Source organism: Camelina sativa, chromosome 5, assembly GCF_030686135.1.
Source record: "Camelina sativa cultivar CO46 ecotype springtype chromosome 5, ASM3068613v1".
NCBI classification, from domain to species: Eukaryota; Viridiplantae; Streptophyta; class Magnoliopsida; order Brassicales; family Brassicaceae; genus Camelina; species Camelina sativa.
This window is the reverse complement of record NC_141884.1, coordinates 4,432,140-4,447,259: the sequence shown is the minus strand read 5'-3', so window position 1 is coordinate 4,447,259 and position 15,120 is coordinate 4,432,140. Positions and strand designations below refer to the sequence as shown.

General features: G+C 35.7%; 4 protein-coding genes and 1 long non-coding RNA gene across 5 annotated transcripts; 2 read left to right on the top strand and 3 right to left on the bottom strand.

Annotated features, from left to right (window-relative positions):
• Positions 1–37: 37 nt before the first annotated feature.
• LOC109132811 (uncharacterized) lies at positions 38–3,932 on the bottom strand. Its single transcript, XM_087452806.1, has 6 exons — positions 3,604–3,932; positions 3,149–3,235; positions 2,738–2,840; positions 1,187–2,043; positions 515–1,096; positions 38–436 (listed from the first exon to the last, which is right to left on the bottom strand). The coding sequence occupies exons 3-5, from the start codon at positions 2,772–2,774 to the stop codon at positions 620–622; spliced, it is 1,371 nt and encodes a 456-aa protein (XP_087308932.1). The 5' UTR covers positions 2,775–2,840; positions 3,149–3,235; positions 3,604–3,932; the 3' UTR covers positions 38–436; positions 515–619.
• On the bottom strand, positions 134–418 carry LOC147943261 (uncharacterized protein At4g04775-like). The gene has a single exon (XM_087452738.1). It carries the CDS (start codon positions 416–418, stop codon positions 134–136), a length of 285 nt encoding a protein of 94 aa, XP_087308864.1.
• A 655-nt stretch (positions 3,933–4,587) lies between the features above and the next one.
• On the top strand, positions 4,588–6,949 carry LOC104785471 (serine/threonine-protein kinase BIK1). Its single transcript, XM_010510693.3, has 6 exons — positions 4,588–4,994; positions 5,145–5,452; positions 5,543–5,678; positions 5,750–5,892; positions 5,976–6,099; positions 6,220–6,949. Exons 1-6 carry the CDS (start codon positions 4,946–4,948, stop codon positions 6,642–6,644), a joined length of 1,185 nt encoding a protein of 394 aa, XP_010508995.1. The 5' UTR covers positions 4,588–4,945; the 3' UTR covers positions 6,645–6,949.
• Positions 6,950–7,404: 455 nt separating this feature from the next.
• LOC104785470 (uncharacterized) lies at positions 7,405–10,394 on the top strand. The gene is made up of 10 exons (XM_010510692.3): positions 7,405–7,773; positions 7,856–7,931; positions 8,021–8,118; positions 8,217–8,321; positions 8,407–8,493; positions 8,838–8,954; positions 9,175–9,278; positions 9,486–9,625; positions 9,717–9,853; positions 9,953–10,394. The coding sequence occupies exons 1-10, from the start codon at positions 7,531–7,533 to the stop codon at positions 10,130–10,132; spliced, it is 1,287 nt and encodes a 428-aa protein (XP_010508994.2). The 5' UTR covers positions 7,405–7,530; the 3' UTR covers positions 10,133–10,394.
• A 189-nt stretch (positions 10,395–10,583) lies between these two features.
• Positions 10,584–11,454, bottom strand: LOC104785469 (uncharacterized). The gene is made up of 2 exons (XR_767367.2): positions 11,302–11,454; positions 10,584–11,230 (listed from the first exon to the last, which is right to left on the bottom strand). It is a non-coding gene; the product is annotated as an uncharacterized LOC104785469 (long non-coding RNA).
• Positions 11,455–15,120: the final 3,666 nt, after the last annotated feature.

The window sequence follows — 15,120 nt, the reverse complement described above, 5'->3', positions numbered from 1 at the left end:
AACTTTCACTCATGTGTTTTGAAATTCCTTGTTTGAGTTTTCTTTCAATCAAACTTTCATTAAAACCAGAGTACAAAAAACAAGACTAACAAAAAGTGTTAAGCATAACTACAAAATACAGAAAGCAAAGACATCATATCATCTTCTTATAAAGCCACGCCATTGAAACTGCCAATACGACTAGTACACAAATCCTCTGCTTGTTCGACTTCTCCATACTCTCTTTTGCAACCATTAGCTCTTGCCTGATGATCTCAATCATATGCTTCTCCATCTTTTCTTCCATCTCCTTCACCATCTCCTTTTGGAGCTCCACATTGTTTGGTACCATCTTTTTTAGATCCTCTAAGAGTTGGTTTTGTTTGCTTTCAACCATCCTAATCTCCTCTAGTACAGCATCATCAACCCAACGAAACATGTGTTTCTCCTTCTTCTCCTAAAATCATTGTTTGAATAACAATATTTAATAAATTTCAGCTATTGTGATGAATAACGACAGATAAAAGTAAATTACCTTCACACCAACAACACATCTGTAAAATCTTCTACAGGGATTCTCTTCCGTCTTTGAGGTGTAGGTTCTAATCTCTCCACCACACCAGCATCTACACGGAACTCCTTAAAGAAGAGTCAATCCAAAGGTCTCTGTGAAGCTCTTGAAAGAAGAGTCAATCAACTCCTTAAAGAACCGCTTCATATCATCTCCACAAGAACAATGTGAAGTTGATGCTATCTGATTTAAGACCATTCTTTTCCGTGTCTCTGCTCCATGGTCAACTAGCTTCTTCTTCCTCTTCTTTAAGCTAGACACTTCTGGGATATCAGCTTGCTTCTGACCACTCTCCTCTCCAACCGAAACTTCATTGTCCCCTCCAACAGTCTGAGATTGTTCCACACCAGCATCCTCAATGTTATCATCTTCCACACCATATCCTTCGACACTCTCCCAAATATGATCTCCAAAATCATAGTCAGATCTGATCAAAGCTTCCAAGTTGTCCACTTCACAATCTTCAATTTCATCACCCCTCAAAAATTCAATGGACTGCAATATATCAAAGTTTCCAGTGGAGGAAATGCATGAATAAACAACATCCTGACAAAACAAAAACAAAGAAACCAATTAAAAAAAAAACTCAATGTATTCGAATTTAAACTTAAAAGAAAAAAGAAGAAGTCAACTGACCTTGTATCCAATTGATTTCTCTAAAAGGAGGAACTCATCATATGATACTTTAGCAGCACCTTTCCAATTAGAGATTCGGCTAAGTGTAATCTCTGTGTCAATCTTCTCTCCCATAAGTTGTCCAATAAGAGGAATGGCTTCCATAACCCAAACTTGAAGAGCATATGAGAAACCATTGAGGATGTAACTAATGGGGTTCTTCAGTTTCTTTCTTGCTTCCACTATAGAGCTAACTAAATGGTCAAAAGCTACAAGACCCCAAGGATAAGTCCTAACCTTCTCTAGATCCATGACCAGCTTGATGTATGAATGTGGTATAGCTTTCTTCTCATCCTTAGCCACTACCAACCCAGCAATCACACAAACATACACAAACCGAATTCTATCTTCTCGTTTTCTCCATGATGGAGCTGCTTCAAGGTGGGTCTTCATCAAGTTTTGAATGGTAATGATACCACCTCTCTTCAAAAATTTGCTCCAAAACCCATTATCATCTGTCCAACTCTCTGAATCATGACTGAAATCGGCTGAGTACTTAAGACCAGTAACTGCATGGAATTCTTGCATTGAGAATCTAAGCGGCTTCTTACCAAACACAAACCACAGCTCATGTCTTCTCTTAGTCACCAACTGCCTACACATGATGCTGTGTATCAACCGAGCTGAGTACCCAAGACCATTCTCATACAATGCAAATACAGATGCGAAAACTGGATCACCCTTCACAATCTCATACTCTTCTGGTAATGCCTTCTTGATTTTGTGTAGGATTGACATTCGACAAGTGTTATTTATCTGCCCAACTTGTGGCTCGCTTCCATCTTTCATAAGCCGTTTAGGGTACTTCTTTTCCATTCCTGCCGAGAAAAGTAAAAAATGAATTAGTATAAATTAGCCAAAACTGAAATAAATCAACAAAGATATGAGACTTCAATTTTGCAAAACAAAAAAAAACAGATTACTAAAAGTATGATTTATAAGTCCATAGAACCAATAGAGTCAATCCATAAGCCAAATAGAACCAATAGAGTCAAACACTAAAGATTACTAAAGCTATGATTTAAGAAGAAAAAAAATCTGTTTATGTTTATTAATCATTTAGATGCAACATACGCAAAAAGGAAGCAAACCGTGAGATGATGCTTACTCAATTTCTTGAGATAGTGTATTTGTGTAAATATAATGCTTATAAGGTCAACAAACAAGATATAATTTCTACCAAACAAGCATTTAGTTTAAGAAAATACAGATTACTAAAGCTATGATTTAAGAACAAAAAAACTTTGTTTATTAATCATTTAGATGCAACACATGATTTTAAAAACAAAAACATTTGGAAAAAGGAACCAAACTGTGATTCCAGATATATAAAACCCAAAAAATAATTCACAGTTGAATAAAATGATTCACAAGTAACATACGCAAACCTTTTTTATCTGGCATAAATGAAAACTAAGACTACTAATCATTTAGATGCAAACAGGAACTTGAAATAAAAAAAAAAGAAAAGAACAAACGAGATACGATTTAAAAAAAAATCACGGTTCTTACTTGTATCAGAATCTGATGGTGCTTTTGTTGAGGACATTGACAAAAGCTCCTTATGATCCAATTCTGCTCTCAGCCAAGGTCAATCTCTGACAAATATAATTGACTGCAAAGAGAATATAAAGAGGGTCATGACTGATATAGAGAAGCAGTCAATAAATCCATATGATTAATGCAAACTTTCTCAAACACAGCTAAAATCAAGAGATGTATGCAAACTTTTTAACTAAATGATGATAAAAACAAAACAACGTTACAATCTGTTGCTGCTACAAGTGTGGATACGCTTCAATCAACACCCTAATCACTCATATCTAAGCTCATATCACCCTACTTAGAATCAAACAAACTAAGAAAAAGAAGAAACGAAGAACTTTATATGAAAAAGAGATTTATGCAAACTTTTTCACTAACCTTATCGTTCAAAAAAAGTGTTCACAAATGTTTCGATCATCACTCTTGTTCTTGTTAAATAGTTTTATCGATCTTGTTTCATCAACCCTGGTACACAATTTTCACTTTAAAGTCAATAGAAAACAAAAAAATAATAATCCACATGCAAAAAAAAATCAAGAATTATATGGTCAATATGCTAAACGGAACTAAAACTATGATGTTCTATAAAAAAACTTTGATGTTCATTTGAATTCTGGATTGAAATAGAGATTACAAAAGAATAAAAGTTAAAAATTACCAAAACAATTCCACAATTAAACATACCAAATTCGATAAACATGGAGTCATGATTAAGAGAAATCCAAACTGAAAATTTGATAATTTACTTATCATTGGACAATTCTAGATTGAAATCGAGATTAAACAAGGACAAAATTTAAACATGCAAAAAAAAAAAACACAAATTAACTTACCCAATTCGATCGACAAGGAGCAATGGAGAAGAGAAATTCAACCGGATTGACCTTGAGATAGTGAAGAGGAGACCACCAAAACGACTAAGAAGCAGATGGATAGAAGGCGGAAGACAGTGAAGATGAATAGACGGCGGAAGACGGTGAAGAAATCAAATCGGCGGAAGATGGTGAAGATGGAGAGAGATGGTGACGATGGAGAAAGATGATGGTGAGATGGTCAAGATGGAGAGAGACGACGGTGAGATGGTGACGATGGTGAGAGACGACAGTGAGATGGTGACGACGAGATGGTGACGATGGTGAGATACGGCGGAAGGGTTTGTCGCGATTAGCCCTTTTGGGAAAAAAAATTAACCTTAATTGGTTTCCAATCGATCAATTTCCCTTATTTGTCAAAACCCAAAACACAACAATTTAGGCCCACTCGAAGCCCAAAAAACCGATTATTTGATGTCTTTTAATTTCAAGAGACAAAAAATCAACAAAATATATCTGAAAAAACAATTAAGGGCATAATTGACTAATTTTATATCATAAAACCTATTTAACCAAACTTTTGAAAAAAATGTGTAGATGGCCAAATTTTTGGAAAAAGCTACTTGATTTATAATTTTCCCATTTTTTAATCTCATTTTTTTCTAGGGGATTTGGCCGGTTGTTAAATGGTAACTTTAAGTGTTGTTTTCTGCTTACACACGCACAAACCAATAAACGTCGAGTGACCAAATCAAACAACTTGTTTACGATCGACAAACGTCATGTTCCGCTGTTTGTTTGTCGTCCCGTTAATGGTAATAATTCAGACACGCACCGTAGTAACAAAAACAGCACCCAAACAAGTAAATTTTGACTAAAAATGTCTTCTTTTTTTTTGTCAGCCAAAACGTTAAGGATATTGCCAAAGGACTTTTTATAAATAAAAAAATGGGTCACCACCATATCATTTTTGATCAAATAGAATCCAACGACCTTTATCTTTTCGCCGAACTATACACCTTTTTTTTTCTCTGTCCATTTGTTTGACTTTTTTTCCACACATCCACAAAGAAAAAAAAGACCATTCTCCTTCTTCTTCTTCTTCTAGTCACCCCCTCGTGCTTCTCATTAAAACACCAAACCCCAAAACCAAAACTTTGTTCTCTTTCTTCTTTCCTTTTGCCATATCTGTTCACATCTCTCTCTCATCTTTTATATCTTTTTCGTTTTTATGCCTTTGATGATCGAAAGTTTCTATATTTCTCTCTTTTTTCCTTCTCTGCTTACAACACAATCTGCTCAAGAAGCTAAAGAAGAACGATCAAGAATCAAAACGGACAAAACGAATCTGTTCTCTTAGCTAATGGGTTCTTGCTTCAGTTCTCGAGTCAAAGCCGACCTCTTCCACAGTGGTACAATCTTTCTCTCTCCAACTATCAATTTTCAATTTTTTTAAAAACAAGAAAATCAAGAATTATGCATCTCTCTGTTCTACTCATCAAGAATGGAAATATCCGATTTTGATTTGGCTCCAATTTGAAAATGGTCTTTGTGTTGTGTAGGTAAGAGTAGCGATCTGTTCGGACTAAGTCTCTCGAGTCGGAAATCTTCATCGACTGTAGCTGCAGCTCAGAAGACGGAAGGGGAGATATTGAGTTCGACCCCTGTCAAAAGCTTCACCTTTAACGAACTCAAACTCGCCACCAGAAACTTCAGACCAGATAGTGTGATCGGAGAAGGTGGCTTCGGTTGTGTCTTTAAAGGTTGGTTAGATGAGACCACTCTTACTCCGACTAAACCTGGAACTGGTTTGGTCATCGCTGTTAAAAGGCTTAACAAAGAAGGATTTCAAGGTCACCGTGAATGGCTGGTACAGTTTTTTTCAAACTTGGAGTTATGTATTAAGTGTGAATGTGTGTGTGTTTTGTGTCTGATTTGTTGTGTTCTGTTGTGAATTCAGACTGAGATCAACTACTTGGGGCAAATGAGTCATCCAAATCTTGTTAAACTTATTGGTTATTGCGTAGAGGATGAACACCGTCTTCTTGTCTACGAGTTTATGCAAAAAGGAAGTCTTGAGAATCATCTATTCAGAAGTGAGTCTCTTGATCAATTCTATGTTTTTGTTTTGGTATTTAGGTTCTGATGAAACATGGTTTTGATGTAGGAGGTGCATATTTTAAGCCACTCCCTTGGTTTCTACGGATCAAGGTTGCGCTTGATGCAGCAAAGGGGATTGCTTTTCTTCATAGCGATCCAGTCAAAGTGATATACAGAGACATTAAAGCCTCCAACATCTTACTTGATGGGGTATGTTGAGAAATATATATTCAAATAAGTAGTTAGATGTCTTCAAAGTGTTTTACACTGATGACTTTGTTTCCCTTAAACAGGACTACAACGCAAAACTTTCTGACTTTGGTCTAGCTAGGGACGGTCCAATGGGTGATCTAAGCTATGTTAGTACAAGGGTCATGGGTACATATGGCTACGCTGCTCCCGAGTATATGTCATCAGGTAACAAAAATCTACCAATCCTCAAATATGAATTATGACTAGTTTGATCAAATATTCTAGAGCATATGGATAATGGTTTGAATCTTTGTTTTGTCTTTCCAATTTTGTAATCCTTTTCAGGTCATTTAAATGCAAGAAGCGATGTGTACAGCTTTGGAGTTGTGCTTCTAGAGATTTTAACGGGTAAACAAGCGTTGGACCATAACAGGCCGGCTAAAGAAGAAAACCTTGTGGATTGGGCTCGACCGTACCTCACAAGCAAACGGAAGGTTCTCCTAATCGTTGACACTCGGATAGACACACAGTACCTACCTGAAGAAGCCGTGAGATTGGCCAGCATTGCGGTGCAGTGTCTCTCATTCGAACCAAAGTCGCGCCCGACCATGGACCAAGTGGTCCGTGCCTTGCAACAACTTCAGGACAATTTGGGAAAACCAAGTCAGACCGATCCTGTTAAGGATACCAAGAAACTAGGTTTAAAACCTGGTTCCAAGTCATCCGAAAAACGGTTTACACAAAAACCTTTTGGCAGGAACCGTGTTTAAGCTTATACTTCTAAGATTAAGCTGGTAACTGATTTCCAGGATGGAACATTTTTCCGGTGGCTACTTGAAACTGCGTACATATCCGTTTTCAACGGATTGAACACAGTTCTGGACAAAACCGTGCATGTGGAGAATGATAACGGATGCATTACATTTTTCCGGTTACCAGAGAACATGTTTGGCCTTAGGCTTCCTTGTATGCTGTTTATATCGAGTGAAGTATATATATGATGAGGTCATTTTTGCCTCTTGTATTATAACGCTCTTTGTATTTTTGTTCCTTCAATTTTTTTCCCTAACCGTAATTTTGGATTCGAACTTTTTTTATATACAGTATATGATATATGATATTAGCCCAAAATACTAGAGGTTAAACTGATACAAATAATAACAAAAGTATTGGCTACTGAAAATTACACTACATATATTATTAAATAACGTATTGTATGGATGTAAAGTTATACAATAGTAAATTTATTTATCCCAACTAACCTTCTTAATCAAATTTGGAATGTCATTTAAAATCCAACCTTATGATATTTGCATCAAGTCAGAAACGAAAAGCAAAACACAACCGTTTTAACAATTTTTAATTGATGGCACAGGGTGTTTTACAAAATATAAACAAACTTTGATTTGGTTTCAGTTTTAACATTTTGGTATAATTCGGTCCAATTTCCCCGGTTCAGAATTACTGAAGTGCGAGTGAAGAATACGTGCCGGTTCTTGATTCTGCATTCAAACTGCGTGACGTTCTTTCGGCTTATCCGCTTAGTGAGCAAAAAAAACTAATCGAACTTGAAGAGAGAGTTGCAGAGAGGTTTTAGCCGCAGAAGAAAGGGTTTACTCTGTCTTCTTCCAACTTTGAGTAATCGAATTCGAAGCTATGATGACAACAACCACCAATACCATGGCTATGCTCCAAAACCTAGTCTTCTCTGTTCCCATCTCTCGTATGGTAGTACGGCGTCACTCCTTCGCTACCGCCTTCGCCGCTGCCGCCACAACCGTCGTACCGTCTCCTAAACCGGCCTCAGCCAAACCGGCGCGTACTCCACACATTGACTCTCAGGTTCTCCTCGGAATGACGGAGCCTGAGCTTCAACAGCTCGCTATCAACCTCGGTCAAGTAAAGATCCAATTTTTTTCAATTTAAGAAGGATTCGGGTTTGATTTAGTCGATAAAGTTCTGATTTTTTTTAATTTTGCAGGAAGGGTACAGAGGGAAGCAGCTCCATCATCTTATTTACAAGAGGAAAGCTAGTAAAGTTGAAGACTTTAGCAATTGTGAGCAAATTCTCACTAAGTTCTTTATTTTATGAATATTTCATCTTTCTTGACATTAACCAATCTTCAATTTTATTGATGCTTTAAAGTGCCACAAACGTTTCGTAAAGAACTTGTGGATGGTGGATTTAAAGTGGGAAGATCACCCATTTACCAAACTGTTACCGCAACTGATGGTACCATTAAGGTAAACTTTGTGTGTCAATGTTTGAGATTTTTCCTTGCTTGAAGCTGTGTTTGATTAGTGTTTAAAGGTTTCCAATGTTTTGTTTTTCTTTCGTATAGTTGTTGCTAAAGCTTGAAGATAACCTATTGGTCGAAACTGTTGGTATACCTGTTCAAGAAGAAGAGAAGGGCATAACGCGCCTCACTGCCTGTGTCTCTTCCCAGGTGAATCTGACTTTCTTAGAGATTTATATTTTTGGCTTTGCCTAATTGAGTTTTAATACTGATGTCTTGAAGTTTTCTGCTTTAGGTTGGATGTCCTCTGCGTTGCTCCTTTTGTGCCACGGGAAAAGGAGGGTTTTCAAGAAATCTTCAGCGGCATGAGATTATTGAGCAGGTTTGCTTCTAGTACTACCTCTTGTTTTCTGCAGTTTATGGATTATGTGAATTGAAATATGTTCAAAAGAATCTTATTTGGAATGATGATCAAAAAGAGAGCATGGTTACAGATTTATGAATTTGTGGTTTAGTTCCAAGATAAAACACTTAGGCTCAGATCTTAAGTAGAATACCTTATGCAATGAAAAAGACTATTAATCTGATCCTAGATGTCTCATCATAGAGAGGCGTAAGTGTTTAGAAACAGATGTTTGTTCCCACTTGAAAGACCCGGGAGAAGAATTCTTAGTAAAAAATGTAAATGTGGCTTGTGTTTACAAGTGTAATTTTTTAAATCTCTAGGTGTTGGCTATTGAGGACGTGTTCAAGCATAGGGTGACAAATGTGGTTTTCATGGGAATGGGTGAGCCGATGTTGAACCTAAAGTCAGTGCTTGATGCTCATCGATGTATGAACAAGGTAAGCCATTTTTGCATTTTGACATAGTTCTTCTGTGTAGATATAATTGAAGTTCTTGCTAAGTATCTAGGCACTGTAAATTAATTGGCAAGTCAACACAAAGACTTGACCATTAAAAAATCATGTTTCTAAGACAAATATATGATTTATTTCTCTGCATAATTGCAAAACAATAAGACATAGCACTCACTTGACAGCAGTATGCTTTTCTTTTACTTAGGACATTGAAATCGGGCAACGAATGATTACAATATCAACAGTAGGTGTTCCGAACACAATCAAGAAGCTTGCCTCTCATAAGCTTCAGTCGACCTTAGCTGTCAGGTGCGTCCTCACCTTTCATGTGTTGGTCAAAACTAAAATGATCTCTTCTACTTTACTTACCTTTCTTAGGTCAAGATACCCCAAACATATCATGAATTCTTAACTTCTAATCATGTAACATATGCTCTGGATCGATCAGTCACATCTTATTGATTTTCATGTTTCATATTATTTACTTACTCTTTAGCTGTTCTTTTGGTGAATCAGCTTACATGCGCCAAATCAGAGTCTCCGGGAGAAAATTGTACCAAGTGCCAAGGCTTATCCGCTGGAAGCAATTATGAAGGATTGTCGTGATTACTTCCAGGAAACAAATAGACGAGTCTCCTTCGAATATGCCCTTCTAGGTGTGTGAGCCTTGCAATGAACAAAACTTTTCTGTTTTGTCTTCCCACATTATATCACCTAATATATAGTTTAAAAAATGATATGATGCAGCTGGTGTCAATGACAAAGTTGAGCATGCGGTGGAACTTGCAGAGCTACTCCGTGAATGGGGTAAAACTTATCACGTAAATTTGATACCTTACAACCCGATAGAAGGATCAGAGTACAAGCGACCATACAAGAAAGCGGTATGTTACTAACCATTAAAGCCTACGCATTTGTGATTTTGGTGTTTGAATACAAATAAAAAGTTCCTTAAATCGCTTCTGTTAAACCAAAATGTGCAGGTCCTAGCGTTTGCAGCTGCATTGGAGTCACGTAAGATAACTGCCAGCGTCAGGCAAACAAGAGGACTTGATGCAAGTGCTGCTTGTGGTCAGCTGAGGAATAAGTTTCAGAAAAGCCCTGTAGTTACTGAGACGGATAGTCAAGAATCTCAGCCAGATGCAGAAGCTGTCGCGTGTTGATGTTAGGATTGCACAAATCTCTGGTTTTGCCATTGGATGGCTTTGTTCAACTTTGTTTTGAAAACTAGACAGGCATGACTCGATGACGAAAAAGTAAAATTTGCCTTTAAAGGTTTGGTCGGTCACTACAGCTGGGGATGAGGAGATTGAAGCACGTTTGAGAACTGACGACTCTTGACATTAGTTTTATATATGTTTTTGGCCTATATGTTTGTGATGTATACTTTGGTTTATTATAATTGTGACGAGGAAGCCAATTTAATAGTGTTATCCAGTGAACGATATTAACAGATCAAATCCATACAAACTTTAAATACATGACCTGAATTATCATATTTTCTCCTTAATACGCATATAATGTCGATCAATGGAGTATATATATGATTCTGGACAAGTTTACGAATGGGTAAAATAAAACTTATATAATTGATTGGAAGGTGTAACCAGAAACGATGATAAACATAATTTTCCTTTAAAAATGATAATATACAAAGTAAATAAACACAAATAAAATTGCAAGACAAATGTTAAAAATCATTATAAAAACAAAAATTACAAAACAAATGTATTAGAAAATACAGTTTGATTACAAATCAAAAGTTACAATTTTTTTTGCATATCCTAAAATATGATTATTATAAGAAACCTTGAGAGCAGTCAGCTGATATAAATAAGAATCCAGTTCTTTATAGAGTGGATTGCTCCTCAAATGTTGCAGTTATACCATTCTACTAACAACATGCTTTCACTCTATACAATCCAAGGTGTTTAGAAAATATAACTATTTTGCATATCCTGGAATATATCTAATAAATTTTCTAGTATTTCTTTACTAGAAAATACCACTACGCTATGTTGGACTTAGAATCCGCTATGTTGGACTTAGAATCCGCTATGTTGGACTTAGAATGGTGAGTGGTTAGATGTAAGTAAATGAAAAATTCGCTTGGAGAGAAAAATCACAACAAAACCTTGTTGGTTATCTTGGAAAGATATCTCAATATTCCGATGACACCAAAAACAATCGGGACGGACAGGACGAAAGAGACACACGGCTGGTGAAAATTGGGCCCGAACATGGAAAATAAGACCATGAACCTATAAGACAAGACCATGTTTTAGACGACGCTCGGCTCAGTAAACAAAACAAAAGAAGTAAATGAAAGTACCTTTCGATAAGACAAGACCATGACTCGATCTAACGGCGGGATCTGATCTTAGAACTCATCTCTGCTTTTGTGTCAAGATGGAGTTACAGATCGGCGCTCGTGTTTAACTCTTTTGTGTATTTGACGTCAGGCTTTGCCGTTTTAGGTTTAGGTTTATGAGAGGTCGAGAGTTGGCTTTATATAGTCTCAAGGTAAGGTTTCCCTGTTGGATACCCTAATTTTTTTTTAATGTAAATAGTACAAAAGCCTTTTTCGATGAAACTGATGTACACTGTATTATATTATTTAAAGTTGGATATATTTTGTAAAAGCTATTTATTTATGTATTTTTTTTTTTATAATTGGAAAAAAATATAATGACTCTTGACTTTTTCAGAAATAAATATTTGAAATTTTGTTCAATATATTTTGAGAATATTTATGTTTATAAAAAGAAAAATATATTAAAAAAGGAAACAAATTAACATTTTTATAACTGGAGAATAATATATTGATTATTGAGTTTTTCAGAAAAAAATATATTGAAATTTTAAAAAGAATATTTAAATAAAAAGGTAAAGGATATCAAAAAAAAAAAAGGATAGAAATTAATCTTTTTTATTTTGTAATTCCTTGTTGGAATAAGTCTTTTTCGGTTTCTCCGCTTCTCAATTTGAAAGGAGTAGTAACTTTATATTTTTATAAAATAAAATTTTCATTTCAGTTTGTTAGATGCTAGAATCCCATACATTTCACTTTTTACCATATACAGTATATTTCATTTTATTTAGAATATTCTGTACGATATATACGTGTGTGTGTCCAGTGTTATATTTAGCTACGTAACTGTTTGTAGTGAATTGGACAATAACACCTAAGGCCAAAGTCCAAAGTCCAAAGCTTTTCAAAAAAATAGTAAATTCAGATATATTTTTTTAACTAATTAAGTTCTAACTTGGAAATAAAGGATCTAGTGAGTTGACAGACACGATCATGAAGCTTTCCTAATTAGGCGAAACATGTATTGTAGAGATTTTGGTTTTTCTTTATTTGCTGGTTAATAATAAATTAATAACCGGTGGTTACTGGTTAGTGTGGTTAATGTGAAATTCCATATCATCTTAATCATGGTTATTTATTTTTCATCCTCGATGCTCCACCATTACTCTAGGATTGCATCTTCGTCTTAGCTAGATCAATTGTTTGTTTTATTGAATTTTTATTTTGGTTATAGTATGATTCTAAATCCATGATTCGGTGGCATTGGTTTCTAAGCTCAGAGATTCTGATTTGATTTTTACCTTTGATGTCGTTTAAATGCTTGTTTGATTGCATTTGACATGAGATTTATTCTAATGTTTTTATCTTCAGGAAACGAAACTATCAGATTATCAGATTATCAATTATGTTAGACTATCAGATTCAAATGTACCAATTCTTTCTAAGAAAACAAAACTTAATAAGCAACAAACGTTAATACAATCGATATGTAGCCTAGTGATCGAACTGCAAGAATATCAGAAGTACATAGCGACGAAACTGGTTATTTGATTGGGCAGTGAAAGGTATATATAATGAACAAAAAAAAGAAGAAGAAATTTTGTTATTAATAATGAAACTTCATACAACATAAGACTCGGCCAAAAGACCAGTACAATGATAAGAGAAAATTACAAGTGAAGAACTCATGTATTGATCTCCTAGACACACTCACATACACATCTTTCGCTTCCCCATCTTCTTTCTTGCAAAATCACTTATCTTTTGTAATTTCCTTCGTCACAACTATGTATCTTACTCTTTTGCATATCTTAGAATATGTCTACTATTAAGATGATCAAAATCCATCTTACTCTTTTGAATATCCTCATATATGTCAGTCTACTATTTCAATGATATATCAAAATCCATCTTACTCTTTTGCATATACTTGAATACCCATATAGGATTTGAAGACCCATTCCATCAACTAAATCTACAACTTTAGTGATATGGTAAAGACTAAAACATAGATCTATATCCCATTTCTACCATCTGATCAACTTAAACTATTCCACATAAATCTTCTATTTGAGATAAAATCCATAAAACCAAGTGTTTTAAACTATTGGTGCTTAAAAACAAACAAAGCCTCATCATCTCAAAACTTGGTTTTCTCAACATATATAGATTATGGATAGTTTGAGTATCACCATTCGCTTGGAGAGAAAAATCACAAAGCCATGTCGTTTCAACTTAAAAACAGCCGTATGTATTCCAATGAAACCAAAAACAGAGAGGTTGAGACGAGACACCGTATCATCGAAGGTACTGTCATTAAACCAACTAGTCAATCTTAATCTCATACCTAGTCCCAACCTAGCGCTACTGGCTACTCAAAGGAAGAATTAGCTGCAAGGTACCTTAAGGTGTGACAGGATGCTGAATCAATCTAACAGCAGAGATCTTCGAACCCCAATAGTCTAACAGCAGATTCAGACCTCTGAATCAAACGCAACTTTTGTGTTTCACCAAAGTCGCTCTTTTCTGGATCTCTTTGTAAGGAATGAGTTTGCAGAGCTTGGCGGCGCTTGCCGCTTATGTTTTATTTCTCTCTGTTTTTTTCTTTTTTTTTTGACATCAGGACTGTAGGTTTAGGTTTATGACGGAAAAACGGCTTTTTCATACCCCGACAATAGCCCTGTGTTGAATTCATACATTTGACTATTGATCTGACCTAAACATACATTATGTTTATGAATATTTGAATTCCGTACCCCAACTTCGAAATTAATACTCCAAGTATAATTGTTGTGCCATAACATACAAAAACGTGTTTATCGACTAACTCTGTTAAGCTTCCGTTTAACCGTTTTGACGTGGATTCCACGTGTGCGCAGCGATTCAAACGACGTCGTTTTGGCTAAACAGAGAAACTAAAATTTCGACTAAAACGACGTCGTTTTGGTCATTTTCTCTCAAAAAATCTCTCTTCCTCTATCCCGAAACTATCTCACGGCAGAGGAACCCTAGAATTTGGGCGTTTTCAATTTCGAGTCGATTTGAAAGAGCTGCCTAAACACCTATTTTGGGCTGCCTAAACTACTTCAGATCAGACCAAAAATTAAAAATGCCCAAATTCTAGGGTTCCTACCTGCGAGAGAGAGTTTCGGGAGAGAGGAAGAGAGATTTTGTGAGAGAAATAAAAAACGACGTCTTTTTGGTCAAAATTTTAGTTTCTCTGTTTAGCCAAAACGACGTCGTTTGGATCGCTGCGCACACGTGGAATCCACTTCAGAACGGTTAAACGGAAGCTTAATAGAGTTAGTCGATAAACATGTTTTTGTATGTTATGGCACAACAATTATACTTGGGGTATTGATTTCAAAGTTGGGGTACGGAATTCAAATATTCATAAACATATGTATGTTTAGGCCAGATCAATAGTCAAATGTATGAATTCAACACAGGGCTATTGTCGGGGTATGAAAAAGCCGTTTTTCCGGTTTATGACATCCTAATGTGTGACTTGGGTGGGTTTATATATTAAAACGTTTCCGTATACATTTTTGTTTATTATTACTAACAGTTTTGGCTGAGAATAATCTCTACGGTGATGGGGTTCACGTCATGCACACCTCTAAAAAAACTGTGTTTCTAATTATATTGGGAATCTTTTGTGTGTTCTTCTATATGTCATTGATCTGATCCGCCGTTGTTCCGGCGAGTCTCATGTGACTTACATTATCCTTTCTTAACAACCTCAATAACTGTTTTAATACTCTTTTAGATTTTGTAACTACTCAATTCTCCTACCGACCCTTTTAATGGCTCCCACGTTTCACTCTAATCATTCTAAGT

What these genes read in the sequence shown, in the direction of transcription:
- LOC147943261 (XM_087452738.1), bottom strand. Translation starts at nt 418, where the DNA reads ATGTTTCGTTGGGTTGATGATGCTGTACTAGAGGAGATTAGGATGGTT.
- LOC109132811 (XM_087452806.1), bottom strand. Translation starts at nt 2,774, where the DNA reads ATGTCCTCAACAAAAGCACCATCAGATTCTGATACAA. An exon ending in ACCATCAGATTCTGATACAA is followed by an intron (nt 2,044 to 2,737) that starts GTAAGAACCGTG and finishes TTTTCTCGGCAG; the next exon opens with GAATGGAAAAGAAGTACCCT. An exon ending in AGAAATCAATTGGATACAAG is followed by an intron (nt 1,097 to 1,186) that starts GTCAGTTGACTT and finishes TTGTTTTGTCAG; the next exon opens with GATGTTGTTTATTCATGCAT.
- LOC104785471 (XM_010510693.3), top strand. Translation starts at nt 4,946, where the DNA reads ATGGGTTCTTGCTTCAGTTCTCGAGTCAAAGCCGACCTCTTCCACAGT. An exon ending in AGCCGACCTCTTCCACAGTG is followed by an intron (nt 4,995 to 5,144) that starts GTACAATCTTTC and finishes TGTGTTGTGTAG; the next exon opens with GTAAGAGTAGCGATCTGTTC. An exon ending in CCAACATCTTACTTGATGGG is followed by an intron (nt 5,893 to 5,975) that starts GTATGTTGAGAA and finishes TCCCTTAAACAG; the next exon opens with GACTACAACGCAAAACTTTC.
- LOC104785470 (XM_010510692.3), top strand. Translation starts at nt 7,531, where the DNA reads ATGATGACAACAACCACCAATACCATGGCTATGCTCCAAAACCTAGTC. An exon ending in AGTTGAAGACTTTAGCAATT is followed by an intron (nt 7,932 to 8,020) that starts GTGAGCAAATTC and finishes GATGCTTTAAAG; the next exon opens with TGCCACAAACGTTTCGTAAA. An exon ending in AGCGACCATACAAGAAAGCG is followed by an intron (nt 9,854 to 9,952) that starts GTATGTTACTAA and finishes CAAAATGTGCAG; the next exon opens with GTCCTAGCGTTTGCAGCTGC.